Source organism: Dendrobates tinctorius, unplaced genomic scaffold (genome assembly GCF_039654945.1).
Source record: "Dendrobates tinctorius isolate UK_male_01 unplaced genomic scaffold, ASM3965494v1 ptg000348l, whole genome shotgun sequence".
NCBI classification, from domain to species: domain Eukaryota; kingdom Metazoa; phylum Chordata; class Amphibia; order Anura; family Dendrobatidae; genus Dendrobates; species Dendrobates tinctorius.
In genome coordinates this window covers 736,057-755,328 of record NW_027362014.1, presented here as the reverse complement: position 1 = coordinate 755,328, position 19,272 = coordinate 736,057, and the positions used below count along the sequence as shown (strand labels likewise).

The window sequence follows — 19,272 nt, the reverse complement described above, 5'->3', positions numbered from 1 at the left end:
GTGGTGGGGTAGGTCACCTGGCTGCCTTGTGCAAAGACATTCGGTGCCACCTGTGTGGTGACCTGGGTCACCCTCTCAGCCGCTGCCCTCGCTCTTTCTCTAATGCCGCCACAGGCCCGGTGAGGGGAGACCGCGGGGGGGCAACCCCCGGTGGCGCTGCTTCTGCTGTGGCAGGTGGTGGCGAAGGGGGAAGGGCTGAGGGGCCAGTGAGGAAGGGCAATGCTGCAAGGGGCCCCGCGTACCAGCGGAGGCAGGAAAAACGCCAGGGAGGTAAGGGACAGGTGGAGCCTTGGGCAACCGGGGTGATGCCTGCTCCTCCCTCCAGGCCCGTGGCCAAAGCCTCTGAGGCCCTGGGGGAGAGTGCGGTGAGTGAGGAGATCAGGAGGATGGAGAGAGAGGAGAAAGCGGCTGACTCGGACAATTCCTCTCAGTATGAAAGTGTTGATGAGGATGTCCAAGAGCAGCCTACAGCACCAGGTGGCAAAACCAGGCGTGCCAAGCGCAAAGCGGTGGGGAGGAAGGCTGACAAGCCTTCAAAGTCCCCCCCGCCCCCGACTACAAGGGTGCATACGGAAGGGCCCGCTGACCCCCCTCTGATCAGACTCTCCAACCGGTTCAGCGCCCTCGGGGGTTCAGATGATGAACCGCAAGACGAGGGTACTGGGCCGGGGGTAACACCGGAGGGTCCTTCGGGGGATGGCGGAGTCCGTTCCTCAGGGGGCATTGCTCCTCCTGAGGGGGGGACAGACCTGGAACCCGGGGGCGAGGACACCGGGGGGGGTGGGATGGACACGTCGGGAGCTTCCCTGAAAAGGAAGGTGTCTGACCCCTCCCCAGGAGGAGGTAATAGCGGGGTAGGGAAGAAATTGGCCATCCAACTCGATCACCCATGATGGCTGAACTCGCCCCGTTGACGCTGGCGTCTATTAATGTCGCCAGCATTAAGTCAGATGCGGCTCGCTTCACGGCCTTTGATTTTTTCTCCCGGATTGAGGCAGAAATTTTATTCTTGCAAGAGACCAGACTAACAGACATGGGGGCCATCTATAAATCACGGAGGGAGTGGAGGTGCGGGCCCTCATACTGGTCTCTTGCGGCCGAGCCGTATAGCGGGGTGGCAGTCCTTTTTAAGACTGCAGCAGTTGAATGCCGACGGGTTACTGAGTTGGAAATGGGGAGGTGCCTGATCCTAGATGTCTTCATGAGGGGACAAGAGCTCCGGCTCATCAACATCTACGGCCCGCAGTCCAAGTGGGACCGCAAATGTCTCTTCCTGAGGATCAAGCCCTTTCTTTTTACGAGCCGACAGGTGGTCTTCGGTGGGGACTTCAACACCATTACGAGGTCCCGTGACCGGGGGGGTCCCGGAGATCGCCTGGCTTATGATAGCGTCGCGTTGAATAGCATAGCCAGTGAAGCTCGCCTGGTGGATGCCCACATCCGGCACACCCCAGGTCACGGAGGTTTCACCTACCATAGGGGTAGCTGTAGGTCTAGAATAGACAGGTTTTTTTTGAAGGAGGACGCCATCTTTTCTGCTGTGTCCGCCGTTGAGGTGGAGTTCTCCGATCACTGTTTAATTTTCTTTTCTCTGAATGTTGCAGAGACTCCTCGGATGGGAAGAGGGCTGTGGAAGCTCAATTCGTCCCTGCTGGAAGAAGCGGAGGTGAGACAATCCTTCGAGGATTTTCTTCAGAGCCAGGTACCGCTGTTGGATCTCTGTAGTAGTAAGTCAGAGTGGTGGGAGATCTTCAAAAAGCGGGTGGCGGGGCTCTTCCGTCAGCTCTCGAGCCTCAGGAGTCTGAACAGGCACCGCTTGTACCAGGCTCTGGGGAGGAAACTCGAGCAGCTTGTCTCGACTGGAGGTGACCGAGAGGAAATCTCCAGAGTGAAATCTTTGCTCAAGAGGTGTCAGTATGATAGGCACACATCTTTGGTTTTTGAGAGGGACTTCGGGAAGTACCGCTCGCCCGACCCTTACAGAAACTGTAAGATGTCAGTGAATTGTAAGATGGTGACAGGACTGATCGACAGTACGGGGTCCCTGAACAGATCCAAATCAGGGATCCTGGAGGTGGTCAGATCCTTCTACTCACACCTCTTGGAAAAGAAGGATCTGGATCGGGACAGGATGTCGGCTTTCCTGGCTGAAGCCATCCCTGAGCCAGGGGGTGACCCCTCTCTTGGTGTTTTGGCAGAAGAAATCAGGGAAGAGGAAGTGAGACTGGCCATTGATGGGCTTCGGCTCAAGAAATCGCCAGGTCCGGATGGCTTAACATCTGAGTTCTATAAGACTTTTAGGGACTCCTTGGTCCCCCTCTTGACAGGGGTCTTTAATGAGTGTCTCTCCTCGGGCACTCTTCCCGGCTCAATGAGGAAGTCAGCCCTCATTATTCTGTCAAAGGGTAAGGATCCGTCCCGAATCGAGAACTGGCGTCCCATAGCGCTTCTCGATACGGACCGGAAGGTTCTGGCCAAGGTGCTGTTTAATCGGCTGGTGAAGTTTGCACCCCGGCTCCTTTCAGGGGCCCAGCATTGCTCTGTTCCAGGCCGCAGTACTTTTAGTGCTGTGCTCGGTGTCCGAGAGGCAGTGGAGCAGGGTAGGGCAGGTCACTGGAAGGGGTACTTGCTGTCATTAGATCAAGCGAAAGCCTTTGACCAGGTCAACCACGAGTACCTCTGGTCCGTCCTTTTGAGGTATGGTCTGCCTGGGAGGTTTGTAAAATGGTTAGAGATCTTGTACCAAGGGGCTGAGACTTTTCCGCTGGTGAATGGTTGGTCAGGTCGTCCTTTTGAGGTGGGTTCTGGGGTCCGTCAGGGCTGTCCGCTGAGCCCGCTTTTATACGTGTTCGCGATCGATCCCTTCTTAAGGAGGGTAGATCGTGGACCGTTGGCGGGAATCGGGATGGACCGGGCGGGCTCTGGCTCCTCTCTGAGGGTGGTGGCGTACGCCGATGATGTTTCCCTGTTCGTATCCTCGAGAGGGGAGGCGGACTGGGTCATGTCGGAGGTAGTGCGCTACTCGGAGGCATCCGGGTCCATGATCAACCGGGATAAGTGTGAAAGTCTCTGGCTGGGAGGGGGAGATCCTAGTTTTGATCTCCCGGACACCCTTCCAGGGCCCCAGGCCACCGCCAAAATTCTAGGCATCGAATTTGGCCCCGGGGACTACCCCCAGCAAAATTGGGAGGGCAGACTTAAGATCGCCGCCCAAAAGGTGGACCAATGGAAGGGTTGGTCTTTAACCCTGAGGGAAAGGGTTGCCCTGGCTAAAGGCTATCTGCTACCTTTATTGATATACCTGGGCAGTGTGTGCATCTTGCCGGAACCTCTCTGGACGCGGGTCTATAGCCTGTTCTTCCAATTGTTATGGGGGAATAGGCTTAACCTAATCAAGAGGGAGGTTACATACCGTACGAGGAGACTAGGCGGGTTGGGTATGGTCAACCCGGTGGTGTTTCTAGTAAACACCTTTCTTAAGACTAACATCTCTAACCTCTGGCTAGAGAGGGCTCCTCCGTGGGTAGTCTCCTGCAAGGGTTGGCTTTGGCCTTTCTTCCAGGAATGGGAGACAGGAGGGCGGGTGAAGGACCTACGCACACCTCATGGGCATCTTCCGGCTTACGCTACCCCGGTTCTGAAGGTGATCCGCCGGTGGGGTCTGGGAATGTGGGAAATCAGGACCATGTCGAGGCAGTGCCTTGACAGGAGGGTCCTGTTGACCCATTTCCAGAAGCCCCTGGCCCTTAAGGATTGCCCAGGCCGGGATCTGGAGGTCGGGCTGGGGCTTTTAAATTCTAAGCGGATCCCCATGAAGTTTTGGGACTTGACCTGGCGTTGCTTCCACGGGAGGCTGTATGTAAGGGACAACTTGAAGTGCAGGAACTCCGATGACCGGGGTTGCCCTCGTGAGGAGTGTGGCGACGTGCTGGAAAGCATGGAGCACTTCCTGCTTCATTGTCCCTTTAATGCAGAGGTTTACAACAGGGTGGGTGCCTCCATACGTTGGCCGCGGCTGGCGTCCCTCTCCTACACTGAATGGGCCTATGGAGCGTTCAGATCCCTGGGTGGCCGGGACCCGTGCACTTTATTCCTAGTCAGTGCAGCGGTTAGGTTCCACACTTGGAATGCACGGTGCCTAGTTACGACGCGGAAAAAAACCCTCCCAAGGGATGAGGTGGTAGGAAACATCTTGGGTGACCTGGTGAAGGTCCGTTCTTTGGAGTTCGAAAGGTTGGGTGTGAGGAAGGCCTCTTGGCTTTGGAGAGGCCTCTCCTTTTAAAAACGCACTCAAGGGAGAGCTAGCTCCGTGTGAATGAGGGTAGGGATAGCATAAGTTTCACTGGGTGTGTTAGGGACAGAAGTAGGGGCAGATAGGGACAGGGAGGGACAGGCACTGAGGGACAGATAGAGAGTTAGTTATGATAAGTTAGGTAGAGTAGGGGCAGGTAGGGACAGATAGGGACAGGTTTCTTTTTTTTAGGGACAGAAGTAGGGACAGTCTTAGTTCTTGAGGGATAGGATGAATGTGTTAGTGAGGGATGGAGCCTCTAGAACCCCGTTTTCCTGGTGGTGGGCTGGTGCATGCCACCTTAGCTTTTTGTTTTAAAAACAGGACATATAATGGATATTGGGCTTACAGGTGCCAAACTTGGGCCTTGGGTATGTAAATGCTGTGTTTAGTTTGTATATTAATGCGTAAGTAGATGGGATGGTATTGAGAGTTTTGGAAAATGTCTTTTGGTTGTGCTTTGGTAAAAGGAAAAACATATAACACACGTTTTTTTTGTTTTTTTAGTTAGAATGTGTGGATGGGGTGTAGTCAGGTTGGGAGGGGGGTGCATGGGGGGTGGTGGATGGATGACCGGATGCCAAGAGCAACATGAAGGAGCAGAGGAGCAGGGCAGGAGAAGTAGACTCTGCGGACCCTGGAAATAGTTTTCGTGTGGAATCAAAAGGCCATAAACTTTCGTGGACCAGATTTTGCAGTGACAAGGCTACAAACTTGTAGGACCTGCGGTGCAAGGTGGTGGGAAAAAAAGGCTGCGAACTTGTTGCCATGTGTGGGAGAGGAAAAAAAAAAAAAAAAAAAAAAAAAAAAAAAAAATCTTTGCTGTGTAATAGGAGGTAAGGTTTGTCGGCCAAAGTGGCAGAGTTCTTGTTTTTTTCAAGGCGGAGGGCCAGGAAAGGGTTATTTTCGTTTGGTTTTTGTAAATAGTAAAATTGTAAATAGTAAACTAGTAAAATCGGTGAGGTGTGAATGGGGGTGAATGGGGGTGAATGGAGTGAGAGTGGGGAGAGGGGTTTATGTTTCTTTGTATTCTCTTTTAAGTGGATTCCTGCTGGGGGACCCTAAGCTGCCGAGCTCAGTGGGGGACAAGGAAAGGATTTGGACTTTCAGTTGTTTGCGCATGTTTTGCACATTTTATGTCTGTCTATGTTGGTTTTCTTTAGTTTATGTATTGTGCTTTGTTTCTGAGTGTAATTTTGATAATTTTGTAAAATAAAAGAGTTGGAGGATAAGACACAATGTAACAGCAGAATAGTGAGTGCAGCTCTGGGGGTGACTGGAGGATAAGACACAATGTAACAGCAGAATAGTGAGTGCAGCTCTGGAGGTGACTGGAGGATAGAGCACGCCCAGGAAGAGGAGGAGCATCTGTGCTGAGCATCTGCAGGCTAGGGTCTTGCTAAGCTCCTGGGAAGGGAGGTTTTTTCCTGCAAGGACTTTCCATCTGCCCCCTTCCCAGGAAAGAGGACTTTCCCTGGGACTGAGCGCCGGGGCTGTGCCCCTGGCTCCCATCCCCCGGCAAGCCAGCTGGGGGTGGGGGACCTCAGCACCATCCGGAGGCCAGGGTGCAGCCAGCCAGTCCCAGGGAGATGGGGAAGAGATGGAGCCAGGAGAGAGGCGGTCGCAGGAGCCCCGGGACACCGGGCCCCCCGAAGCTGGTACCGTGGCGGCTCCTCCTCCCGGAGGAGTGGCGGCCCAGAGCAGAGGTGCAGTGGCAGAGCCCCCCAACATCTGGGGCTCCAGAGCTGAGGGAGAGCCATCTACCATCTACGCCTCCCGCATCCATGCGCACCTCTGCGAATATGAGGAGGCCGCCAAACAGCTGAGAAAACTCCGGGAGGAGTTAAGGGGAGCACGAGCGGTGGCTAAGAACCGGCTCCCCGCCTCGAGACGAGCTGAGGTCTCCGCCACGGTGGAGAGGCTGAAGGGGGCTATCAGGGCCTTGGAGGAGATACGGGCGGCTATCCTGAGTGGGAGCGGCCCCTTCGCAGAAAAACTGGAAAACGATGACCGGTTTAGAGCCATGACCGGTGGGTCTCCTGGGGGGTCAGGAGGCCCCTGCCAGGTGGAGGGCCAAGAGGAGGAGGAGGAGGATGGCGGAACATCTACGCCTGCCCCACCTGAAGGCCTGGTGAGCAACAACACCCAGGTAACATGCAGCGGGGTGGCCCCTGAGCAAGTGGCTCTCCCACCGGACTCCAGTTACTCGGAGGAAAGTGGGGGCGAGGAGGAGGCTGGTGGGAGTGGGGACAGTAGTAGTGAGGGGGGCTGCCTCGTCCTACAACAGGTGAGGCAGATCGAGTCCCCAGAGCGGTTTGGCACACTGCTCTTTGGGGATGAGGTCTGCCCTGAGGACGCGGCATCCGGAAAGAGGAAAAAGAAAAAAAACAAGCGCAAGCCAAAAAACACCGTGGCTGACAAACTTATGTTTGTCCCTCTTTCCGGGGCCCCTCTGTCCCGCTGTATGGAACCCGCTGCCCACCCCGGCTCGGGCCCTGTGGTGGGTCCGCAGCGGGGGCGCGGGCAGAGTGATGTGTGCCTGGAACTTACCGTTACATCTGGTGGTGAGGGTTCAGGCAGCGACATGGAGGTCGGTGCTGGTGCCAGTGGTGTAACAGCCGCTGGCGGTATTGGCAGTAGTGGTGTCCGGGCTCAGTCCCCGGTGGCAGGGGGGCTGGCCTGGCGCTCAGCACGGGTACAGCCAGGACCGCACCTCCGGCTGTGAGTGCTGGGGTCTCTGAATCCCCCACGCACGGGTCCGTTAAGTCTGGTCCACTTATGGGGGTCCAGAGACCTAGAAAGGGCGTGGAGGCTGCTGTGAAGCAGCAGCTAAAAAAATGCAAGGGGCTGGTAGCTCCTCTGACGGCGCCCGTGGCAAGAGCGGGGTCCCCGGCGTGTAGACCCAAAAAGGGGTCCGTGCTGGGGGCACCGCCGCCGCTGGGCGACGAGGGGGAGTGGCCAGCCCTGCCAACATCAAGTGGTGGGTTCAGGGGCGCAGTGACGGTCTGTGAGGGGGGCGTGGCCTCCCCAAGTGTTGCCCGGCCTGCAAAGGCAGCGGCATGCGGGGGGGCGTGTCCCCCTTGGCCGCTGTCCTGCCCGCTGTGCCCGCGTCACCTGGGGGGGCGTGGCCTCGCAAGGGGTCACTGCTCTGCCCGGGGTGGCTGCGGCCGGCGGGGGGGGCGTGGCCTTGGCGGGCCCGCTGCCTCCTGTCCCGCCTACCCCCTCAAGCAGCATAGTGCCCCCAAAAGTCGGTAGGGAGTTGTCGGGGTCCCCAGCCCGCTTACCTCCATCTGGTGGTGCGGGGGCTCTGGCGCTCCTTGGGAAGCCGGCGGGGGCGAACAGCAGAGGGCAGGGTGCGGTGACAGTGGCCGTCCCTGCCCTCAGTGCAAAGACACCGCAAAAAGAAAAAAAATTGGAGCCAGAGAACCCAGGAGCTGCTGCTGCTCCCAGGCTCGGGCAGGGCGTACTGAGTGCGCGCTGCTCGGAGGTATTTAAAGGTGCAGCGGCACTCCTGGACAAGAGTTGGAGCAGTGCCAGCAGCTCCAAGGAGCAGAGCACTGGCCAGTCAGGGCCCCCAGCAGGCAGGCAGGGGTACTGCAACACCAAGTCTGCTAATGTAAATAGTGGTCTATCTGGAAGTGAGAGTGGGAGTGAGATAGGAGATATTTTTGAAGAGCTGTTTGAGGACATAAATGGTGATGTGAGCGATATGGATGAGGGAGTGAGTCCGAGTGTGAATGTGGCAGTAAATGCTGGAGTGAGTGCCGGAGCGAGTGGAAATAATAAAAGAGTGAACGGGAGAGTGAATGAGGGTGCTGGCACAAGTGGTGGTAGTGGTGGGAGGGCTGGCCCTTCTGTCCCCCCAGCCGCGAGGCCCCAACGTAATTATGCGGCGCCGCGGATGGGGTCGGGGTGGTTCCGGGGGGGTCTCCTCGCCTCCGGGCTCCGGGGACGGCGGTTTGCACCGCCGTTTCCTGGAGGCCCTCCAAAGGGGAGAAAGATCGATCATGGTAGAGGGGAGGACAATGGACCTGTCTTTCTGGATAGAGAGACATGGCCTAGCAGCCTTCCAAAATCAAAGGGAGGGAGGGACTGTTTTGTCTCTCCCCACAGCCGGGCAGGGGCCGCCAAGAAGGAATGTGGTCCGTCTTAGGTGGGGGGGCAGTGAAGCTTGTCCACCTAGGAGCAAGGTGGTGGAGCTCCTCCTTAAGATGGGCTTCGGGGCGAATGACATCTTTGCCCTGATACATCCTTTGGCGTCCCGCTTCTTTGACGTCAGCTTCGGTGCGGCCAGAGGGGCTTGAGCTCTTCTGGTCAAACTACGAGCTGGTGCGGGAAGAGCCCGGATGGCGAGACTTCGTGGCTCAAGCGGTGTCTCGCCAAAATTCCGTCAAGCGAGTGACCGTGGTTACATGTAACGAGTCACTCGCAGGCGTGGACATCATGACGTGGCTTTCCCGTTACGGGGAGGTCACCGAGGTCCCAAAAAAGAACAGGGACGAGTTTGGCATCTGGTCGGGGGGCTGGACCTTCATGGTCAAATTGAAGGTTTCCGGCGGCACGGTCACCCACATCCCTTCCTCGGCATTCCTGGGAAGGGACAGGATCCTGGTCTTCTACCAGGGGCAACCGAAGGTCTGCCACAAGTGCGGCGACCCCACCCACTTCAGCGCCAACTGCAAGGTGCAGAAGCGCGCGTTTTGTGGTGGGGTAGGTCACCTGGCTGCCTTGTGCAAAGACATTAGGTGCCACCTGTGTGGTGACCTGGGTCACCCTCCCAGCCGCTGCCCTCGCTCTTTCTCTAATGCCGCCACAGGCCCGGTGAGGGGAGACCGCGGGGGGGCAACCCCCGGTGGCGCTTCTTCTGCTGTGGCAGGTGGTGGCGGAGGGGGAAGGGCTGAGGGGCCAGTGAGGAAGGGCAATGCTGCAAGGGGCCCCGCGTACCAGCGGAGGCAGGAAAAGCACCAGGGAGGTAAGGGACAGGTGGAGCCTCGGGCAACCGGGGTGATGCCTGCTCCTCCCTCCAGGCCCGTGGCCAAAGCCTCTGAGGCCCTGGGGGAGAGTGCGGTGAGTGAGGAGATCAGGAGGATGGAGAGAGAGGAGAAAGCGGCTGACTCGGACAATTCCTCTCAGTATGAAAGTGTTGATGAGGATGTCCAAGAGCAGCCTACAGCACCAGGTGGCAAAACCAGGCGTGCCAAGCGCAAAGCGGTGGGGAGGAAGGCTGACAAGCCTTCAAAGTCCCCCCTGCCCCCGACCACAAGGGTGCATACGGAAGGGCCCGCTGACCCCCCTCTGATCAGACTCTCCAACCGGTTCAGCGCCCTTGGAGGTTCAGATGATGAACCGCAAGACGAGGGTACTGGGCCGGGGGCAACACCGGAGGGTCCTTCAGGGGATGGCGGAGTCCGTCCCTCAGGGGGCATTGTTCCTCCTGAAGGGGGGACAGACCTGGAACCCGGGGGCGAGGACACCGGGGAGTGGGATGGACACATCGGGAGCTTCCCTGAAAAGGAAGGTGTCTGACCCCTCCCCAGGTGGAGGTGATAGCGGGGTAGGGAAGAAATTGGCCATCCAACTCGATCACCCATGATGGCTGAACTCGCCCCGTTGACGCTGGCGTCTATTAATGTCGCCAGCATTAAGTCAGATGCGGCTCGCTTCACGGCCTTTGATTTTTTTCTCCCGGATTGAGGCAGAAATTTTATTCTTGCAAGAGACCAGACTAACAGACATGGGGGCCATCTATAAAGCACGGAGGGAGTGGAGGTGCGGGCCCTCATACTGGTCTCTTTTGGCTGAGCCGTCTAGCGGGGTGGCAGTCCTTTTTAAGACTGCAGCAGTTGAATGCCGACGGGTTACTGAGTTGGAAATGGGGAGGTGCCTGATCCTAGATGTCTTCATGAGGGGACAAGAGCTCCGGCTCATCAACATCTATGGCCCTCAGTCCAAGGGGGACCGCAAATGTCTCTTCCTGAGGATCAAGCCCTTTCTTTTTACGAGCCGACAGGTGGTCTTCGGTGGGGACACAAAAAAAAAGAAGTTCAACACCTTTACGAGGTCCCGTGACCGGGGGGGTCCCGGAGATCGCCTGGCTTATGATAGCGTCGCATTGAATAGCATAGCCAGTGAAGCTCGCCTGGTGGATGTCCACGGGGGTTTCACCTACCATAGGGGTAGCAGTAGGTCTAGAATAGACAGGTTTTTTTTGAAGGAGGACGCCATCTTTTCTGCTGTGTCCACCGTTGAGGTGGAGTTCTCCGATCACTGTCTAATTTTCTTTTCTCTGAATGTTGCAGAGACTCCTCGGATGGGAAGAGGGCTGTGGAAGCTCAATTCGTCCCTGCTGGAAGAAGCGGAGGTGAGACAATCCTTCGAGGATTTTCTTCAGAGCCAGGTATCGCTGTTGGATCTCTGTAGTAGTAAGTCAGAGTGGTGGGAGATCTTCAAAAAGCAGGTGGCGGGGTTCTTCCGTCAGCTCTCGAGCCTCAGGAGTCTGAGCAGGCACCGCTTGTACCAGGCTCTGGGGAGGAAACTCGAGCAGCTTGTCTCGACTGGAGGTGACCGAGAGGAAATCTCCAGAGTGAAATCTTTGCTCAAGAGGTGTCAGTATGATAGGCACACATCTTTGGTTTTTGAGAGGGACTTCGGGAAGTACCGCTCGCCCGACCCTTACAGAAACTGTAAGATGTCAGTGAATTGTAAGATGGTGACAGGACTGATCAACAGTACGGGGTCCCTGAACAGATCCAAATCAGGGATCCTGGAGGTAGTCAGATCCTTCTACTCACACCTCTTGGAAAAGAAGGATCTGGATCGGGACAGGATGTCAGCTTTCCTGGCTGAAGCCGTCCCTGAGCCAGGGGGTGACCCCTCTCTTGGTGTTTTGGCAGAAGAAATCAGGGAAGAGGAAGTGAGACTGGCCATTGATGGGCTTCGGCTCAAGAAATCGCCAGGTCCGGATGGCTTAACATCTGAGTTCTATAAGACTTTTAGGGACTCCTTGGTCCCCCTCTTGACAGGGGTATTTAATGAGTGTCTCTCCTCGGGCACTCTTCCCGGCTCAATGAGGAAGTCAGCCCTCATTATTCTGTCAAAGGGTAAGGATCCGTCCCGTATCGAGAATTGGCGTCCCATAGCGCTTCTCGATGTGGACCGGAAGGTTCTGGCCAAGGTGCTGTTTAATCGGCTGGTGAAGTTTGCACCCCGGCTCCTTTCAGGGGCCCAGCATTGCTCTGTTTCGGGCCGCAGTACTTTTAGTGCTGTGCTCGGTGTCCGAGAGGCAGTGGAGCAGGGTAGGGCAGGTCACTGGAAGGGGTACTTGCTGTCATTAGATCAAGCGAAAGCCTTTGACCGGGTCAACCACGAGTACCTCTGGTCCGTCCTTTTGAGGTATGGTCTGCCTGGGAGGTTTGTAAAATGGTTAGAGATCTTGTACCAAGGGGCTGAGACTTTTCCGCTGGTTAACGGTTGGTCAGGTCGCCCTTTTGAGGTGGGTTCTGGGGTCCGTCAGGGCTGTCCGCTGAGCCCGCTTTTATACGTGTTCGCGATCGATCCCTTCTTAAGGAGGGTAGATCGTGGACCGTTGGCGGGAGTCGGGATGGACCAGGTGGGCTCTGGGTCCTCTCTGAGGGTGGTGGCGTACGCCGATGATGTTTCCCTGTTCGTATCCTCGAGAGGGGAGGCGGACTGGGTCATGTCGGAGGTAGTGCGCTACTCGGAGGCATCCGGGTCCATGATCAACCGGGATAAGTGTGAAAGTCTCTGGCTGGGAGGGGGAGATCCTAGTTTTGATCTCCCGGACACCCTTCCAGGGCCCCAGGCCACCTCCAAAATTCTAGGCATCGAATTTGGCCCCGGGGACTACCCCCAGCAAAATTGGGAGGGCAGACTTAAGATCGCCTCCCAAAAGGTGGACCAATGAAAGGGTTGGTCTTTAACCCTGAGGGAAAGGGTTGCCCTGGCTAAAGGCTATCTGCTACCTTTATTGATATACCTGGGCAGTGTGTGCATCTTGCCGGAACCTCTCTGGACACGGGTCTATAGCCTGTTCTTCCAATTGTTATGGGGGAATAGGCTTAACCTAATCAAGAGGGAGGTTACATACCGTACGAGGAGACTAGGCGGGTTGGGTATGGTCAACCCGGTGGTGTTTCTAGTAAACACCTTTTTTAAGACTAACATCTCCAACCTCTGGCTAGAGAGGGCTCCTCCGTGGGTAGTCTCCTGCAAGGGTTGGCTTTGGCCTTTCTTCCAGGAATGGGAGACAGGAGGGCGTGTGAAGGACCTACGCACACCTCATGGGCATCTCCCGGCTTACGCTACCCCGGTTCTGAAGGTGATCCGCCGGTGGGGTCTGGGAATGTGGGAAATCAGGACCATGTCGAGGCAGTGCCTTGACAGGAGGGTCCTGTTGACCCATTTCCAGAAGCCCTGGCCCTTAAGGATTGCCCAGGCCGGGATCTGGAGGTCGGGCTGGGGCTTTTAAATTCTAAGCGGATCCCCATGAAGTTTTGGGACTTGACCTGGCGTTGCTTCCACGGGAGGCTGTATGTAAGGGACAACTTGAAGTGCAGGAACTCCGATGACCGGGGTTGCCCTCGTGAGGAGTGTGGCGACGTGCTGGAAAGCATGGAGCACTTCCTGCTTCATTGTCCCTTTAATGCAGAGGTTTACAACAGGGTGGGTGCTTCCATACGTTGGCCACGGCTGGCGTCCCTCTCCTACGCTGAATGGGCCTATGGAGCGTTCAGATCCCTGGGTGGCCGGGACCCGTGCACTTTATTCCTAGTCAGTGCAGCGGTTAGGTTGCACACTTGGAATGCACGGTGCCTAGTTTCGACGCGGAAAAAAACCCTCCCAAGGGATGAGGTGGTAGGAAACATCTTGGGTGACCTGGTGAAGGTCTGTTCTTTGGAGTTTGAAAGGTTGGGTGTGAGGAAGGCCTCTTGGCTTTGGAGAGGCCTCTCCTTTTAAAAACGCACTCAAGGGAGAGCTAGCTCCGTGTGAATGAGGGTAGGGATAGCATAAGTTTCACTGGGTGTGTTAGGGACAGAAGTAGGGGCAGATAGGGACAGGGAGGGACAGGCACTGAGGGACAGATAGAGAGTTAGTTATGATAAGTTAGGTGGAGTAGGGGCAGGTAGGGACAGATAGGGACAGGTTTCTTTTTTAGGGACAGAAGTAGGGACAGTCTTAGTTCTTGAGGGATAGGATGAATGTGTTAGTGAGGGATGGAGCCTCTAGAACCCCTTTTCCTGGTGGTGGGCTGGTGCATGCCACCTTAGCTTTTTGTTTTAAAAACAGGACATATAATGGATATTGGGCTTACAGGTGCCAAACTTGGGCCTTGGGTATGTAAATGCTGTGTTTAGTTTGTATATTAATGCGTAAGTAGATGGGATGGTATTGAGAGTTTTGGAAAATGTCTTTTGGTTGTGCTTTGGTAAAAGGAAAAACATATAACACACGTTTTTTTTGTTTTTTTTAGTTAGAATGTGTGGATGGGGTGTAGTCAGGTTGGGAGGGGGGTGCATGGGGGGTGGTGGATGGATGACCGGATGCCAAGAGCAACATGAAGGAGCAGAGGAGCAGGGCAGGAGAAGTAGACTCTGCGGACCCTGGAAAGAGTTTTCGTGTGGAATCAAAAGGCCATAAACTTTCGTGGACCAGATTTTGCAGTGACAAGGCTACAAACTTGTAGGACCTGCGGTGCAAGGTGGTGGGAAAAAAGGCTGCGAACTTGTTGCCATGTGTGGGAGAGGGGAAAAAAAAAAAAAAAATCTTTGCTGTGTAATAGGAGGTAAGGTTTGTCGGCCAAAGTGGCAGAGTTCTTGTTTTTTTCAAGGCGGAGGGCCAGGAAAGGGTTATTTTCGTTTGGTTTTTGTAAATAGTAAAATTGTAAATAGTAAACTAGTAAAATCGGTGAGGTGTGAATGGGGGTGAATGGGGGTGAATGGAGTGAGAGTGGGGAGTGGGGTTTATGTTTCTTTGTATTCTCTTTTAAGTGGATTCCTGCTGGGGGACCCTAAGCTGCCGAGCTCAGTGGGGGACAAGGAAAGGATTTGGACTTTCAGTTGTTTGCGCATGTTTTGCACATTTTATGTCTGTCTATGTTGGTTTTCTTTAGTTTATGTATTGTGCTTTGTTTCTGAGTGTAATTTTGATAATTTTGTAAAATAAAAGAGTTGGAGGATAGAGTGTTGCATGCTCCCTCTCTGCTGCAGTACTCTGCATCCTCCTCCAGGGGGCAGGCTGTGGGGGTCAGCGGCACCTGCCCCCCGAGTCTCAGACCTGCTTCCTGCAGTGTTGCGGGGTCTTGCAGACAATGGGGGCAGCGTCTTTCTCTGGACGTCACGTTATTGTTCGCCAACTCCGGCCGCAGGTTGAGCCTTTATTCCGTAGAGTCGGGTCTCGGGGGGCGTCGGACGTCAGCGGGGGAATGTCCACAATGTCCCCTCTAATTGGGAAAGAGAAAGCTGCTTTATCCGGGGATCAGCGATTGTGCGGCCGAAGCTTATAAGGCGCGCGCTCAGCGCTCGCTGCCTCCTCCTGCCGACATGTGCTCCGAGGTTTGAGGCTCCCGCCACCGCTGCTCCAAGGTAAAAACCAGACCCCCAGCCTGCAGGATGGCGCCCACCCTCGCCCCCCTTATATCGCCATCATCCCCCATATCGATAGGGAGGGGGAGGCCGAGGCCGCAGGGTCAGCACTTTGTGCACCTGAAATCCTCTGTGCTGTCTGGAGGGATCAACCTTTCCAGAAGGAAACTCGCAGCCTGAGACCTCTTCTGAAATACTCTGCGCTGCTGGAGAGATCGTCACATAGCAATGTGCTTATGTCATTGTTTCCCCCGTCAGTGATCAGATACACAAAGAACGACAAATCCAAACCCCTCACACCCATGTTCTCTCCTCCTATAGACTGAAAGATGGATTCAAAGAAAAAAAGCGATCAGATATGTTCTAGATCTCCACAGGGACGATCATCATCCATGTGTCAGTGCACAGCGTTCCAGACCAAGAAGAGCCGAAGCGGAGGATTAACGGTAACGATCTGTCACTCACTAACAATCTGGAGCCACCACTAGGGGGAACTCCCTGTATACAGAGATACATGATGTGATCTTGTCTGCAGCCACCACTAGGGGGAGCTCCCTGTATACAGAGATACATGATAAGATCCTGTCTGCAGTCACCACTAGGGGGAGCTCCCTGTATACAGAGATACATGATAAGATCCTGTCTGCAGCCACCACTAGGGGGAGCTCCCTGTATACAGAGATACATGATAAGATCCTGTCTGAAGCCACCACTAGGGGGAGCTCCCTGTATACAGAGATACATGATAAGATCCTGTCTTCAACCACCACTAGGGGAAGCTCCCTGTATACAGAGATACATGATAAGATCCTGTCTGCAGCCACCACAAGGGGGAGCTCCCTGTATACAGAGATACATGATAATATCCTGTCTGCAGCCACCACTAGGGGGAGCTCCCTGTATCTAGAGATACATGATAAGATCCTGTCTGCAGCCACCACTAGGGGGAGCTCCCTGTATACAGAGATACATGATGAGATCTTGTCTGCAGTCAGCACTAGGGGGAGCTCCCTGTATACAGAAATACATGATAAGATCCTGTCTGCAGCCACCACTAGGGGAGCTCCCTGTATACAGAGATACATGATGAGATCTTGTTTGCAGTCACCACTAGGGGGAGCTCCCTGTATACAGAGATATATGATAAGATCCTGTCTTCAGCCACCACTAGGGGGAGCTCCCTGTATACAGAGATACATGATAAGATCCTGTCTGCAGCCACTACTAGGGGGAGCTCCTATATACAGATACATGATAAGATCCTGCCTGCAGCCAACACTAGGGGGAGCTCCCTGTATACAGAGATACATGAGAACATCCTGTCTGCTGCCATCACTAGGGGGAGCTCCCTGTATACAGAGATACATGATAAGATCCTGCCTGCAGCCTCCACTAGCGGGAGCTCCCTGTATACAGAGATACATGATAATATCCTGTCTGCAGCCGCCACTAGGGGGAGATCCCTGTATACTGAGATACATGATAAGATCCTGTCTGCAGCCACCACTAGGGGAAGCTCCCTGTATACAGAGATACATGATAAGATCCTGCCTGCAGCCACGACTAGCGGGAGCTCCCTGTATACAGAGATACATGATAAGATCCTGTCTGCAGCCACCACTAGGGGGAGCTCCCTGTATACAGAGATACATGATAAGATCCTGTCTGCAGCCACCACTAGGGGGATTTCCCTGTATGCAGAATTACAGGATAAGATCCTGTCTGCAGTCACCACTAGGGGGAGCTCCCTGTATACAGAGATACATGATAACATCTTGTCTGCTGCCACCACTAGGGGGAGCTCCCTGTATACAGAGATACATGATAAGAACCTGTCTGAAGCCACCACTAGGGGGAGCTCCCTGTATACAGAGATACATGATAAGATCCTGTCTGCAGCCTCTACTAGGAGGAGCTCCCTGTATACAGAGATACATGATAAGATCCTTTCTGCAGCCACCACTAGGGGGAGCACCCTGTATACAGAGATACATGATAAGATCCTGTCTTCAGCCACCACTAGGGGGAGCTCCCTGTATACAGAGATACATGATAAGATCCTGTCTGCAGCCACCACTAGGGGGAGCTCCCTGTATACAGAGATACATGATAAGATCCTGCCTGCAGCCACCACTAGGGGGAGCTCCCTGTATACAGAGATACATGATGAGATCTTGTCTGCAGGCAGCATTAGGGGGAGCTCCCTGTATACAAAGATACATGATAAGATCCTGTCTGCAGCCACCACTAGGGTGAGCTCCCTGTATACAGAGATACATGATGAGATCTTGTCTGCAGTCACCACTAGGGGGAGCTCCCTGTATATGGAGATACATGATAAGATCCTGCCTGCAGCCAACACTAGGGGGAGCTCCCTGTATACAGAGATGCATGAGAAGATCCTGTCTGCTGCCATCACTAGGGGGAGCTCCCTGTATACAGAGATACATGATAAGATCCTGCCTGCAGCCACCACTAGCGGGAGCTCCCTGTATACAGAGATACATGATAAGATCCTGTCTGCAGCCACCACTAGGGGAAGCTCCCTGTATACAGAGATACATGATAAGATCCTGTCTGCAGCCACCACTAGGGGGATCTCCCTGTATGCAGAAATACAGGATAAGATCCTGTCTGCAGCCACCACTAGGGGGAGCTCCCTGTATATACTTAAGATTCTGTCTGCAGCCACCACTAGGGGGAGCTCCCTGAATACAGAGATACATGATAACATCCTGTCTGCTGCCACCATTAGGGGGAGCTCCCTGTATACAGAGATACATGATAAGATCCTGTCTGCAGCCTCTACTAGGATGAGCTCCCTGTATACAGAGATACATGATAAGATCCTTTCTGCAGCCACCACTAGGGGGAGCTCCCTGTATCTCTGTAGCTCCCCCTAGTGGTGGCTACAGACAGGATCTTATCATGTATCTCTGTATACATGATAAAATCCTGTCTGTAGCCACCACTAGGGGGAGCTCCCTGTGTACAGAGATACATGATAAGATCCTGTCTGCAGCCACCAGTAGGAGGAGCTCCCTGTATACAGAGATACATGATAAGATCCTGTCTGCAGCCACCACTAGGGGGAGCTCCCTGTATCTAGAGAAACATAAGATCCTGTCTGCAGCCACCACTAGGGGGAGCTCCCTGTATACAGAGATACATGATGAGATTTTGTCTGCAGTCAGCACTAGGGGGAGCTCCCTGTATACAGAGATACATGATGAGATCTTGTTTGCAGTCACCACTAGGGGGAGCTCCCTGTATAGAGATACATGATAAGATCCTGTCTTCAGCCACCACTAGGGGGAGCTCCCTGTATACAGAGATACATGATAAGATCCTGTCTGCAGCCACCACTAGGGGGAGCTCCCTGTATACAGAGATACATGATGAGATCCTGTCTGCAGCCACCACTAGGGGGAGCTCCCTGTATACAGAGATGCATGATGAGATCTTGTTTGCAGTCACCACTAGGGGGAGCTCCCTGTATAGAGATACATGATAAGATCCTGTCTTCAGCCACCACTAGGGGGAGCTCCCTGTATACAGAGATACATGATAAGATCCTGTCTGCAGCCACCACTAGGGGGAGCTCCCTGTATACAGAGATACATGATAAGATCCTGCCTGCAGCCACCACTAGGGGGAGCTCCCTGTATACAGAGATACATGATGAGATCTTGTCTGCAGTCAGCAGTAGGGGGAGCTCCCTGTATACAGAGATACATGATAAGATCCTGTCTGCAGCCACCACTAGGGGGAGCTCCCTGTATACAGAGATACATGATGAGATCTTGTCTGGAGTCACCACTTGGGGGAGCTCCCTGTATACAGAGATACATGATAAGATCCTGCCTGCAGCCAACACTAGGGGGAGCTCCCTGTATACAGAGATACATGAGAACATCCTGTCTGCTGCCATCACTAGGGGGAGCTCCCTGTATACAGAGATACATGGTAAGATCCTGCCTGCAGCCACGACTAGCGGGAGCTCCCTGTATACAGAGATACATGATAAGATCCTGTCTGCAGCCACCACTAGGGGGAGCTCCCTGTATACAGAGATACATGATAAGATCCTGTCTGCAGCCACCACTAGGGAGATTTCCCTGTATGCAGAAATACAGAATAAGATCCTGTCTGCAGTCACCACTAGGGGGAGCTCCCTGTATACAGAGATACAGTACATGATAACATCCTGTCTGCTACCACCACTAGGGGGAGCTCCCTGTATACAGAGATACATGATAAGATCCTGTCTGAAGCCACCACTAGGGGGAGCTCCCTGTATACAGAGATACATGATAAGATCCTGTCTGCAGCCTCTACTAGGAGGAGCTCCCTGTATACAGAGACACATGATAAGATCCT

General features: G+C 54.3%; 1 protein-coding gene across 1 annotated transcript in view; it reads left to right on the top strand.

Annotated features, from left to right (window-relative positions):
• SLCO1C1 (solute carrier organic anion transporter family member 1C1) overlaps positions 1-19,272 on the top strand; it is a 245,412-nt gene that overhangs the window by 4,973 nt on the left and 221,167 nt on the right. Inside the window, exon 2 of the mRNA XM_073562346.1 lies at positions 15,214-15,338. Within this exon, the coding sequence (XP_073418447.1) occupies positions 15,222-15,338 (117 nt within the window). The 5' untranslated portion in view covers positions 15,214-15,221. The remainder of the gene's footprint in view (positions 1-15,213; positions 15,339-19,272) is intronic.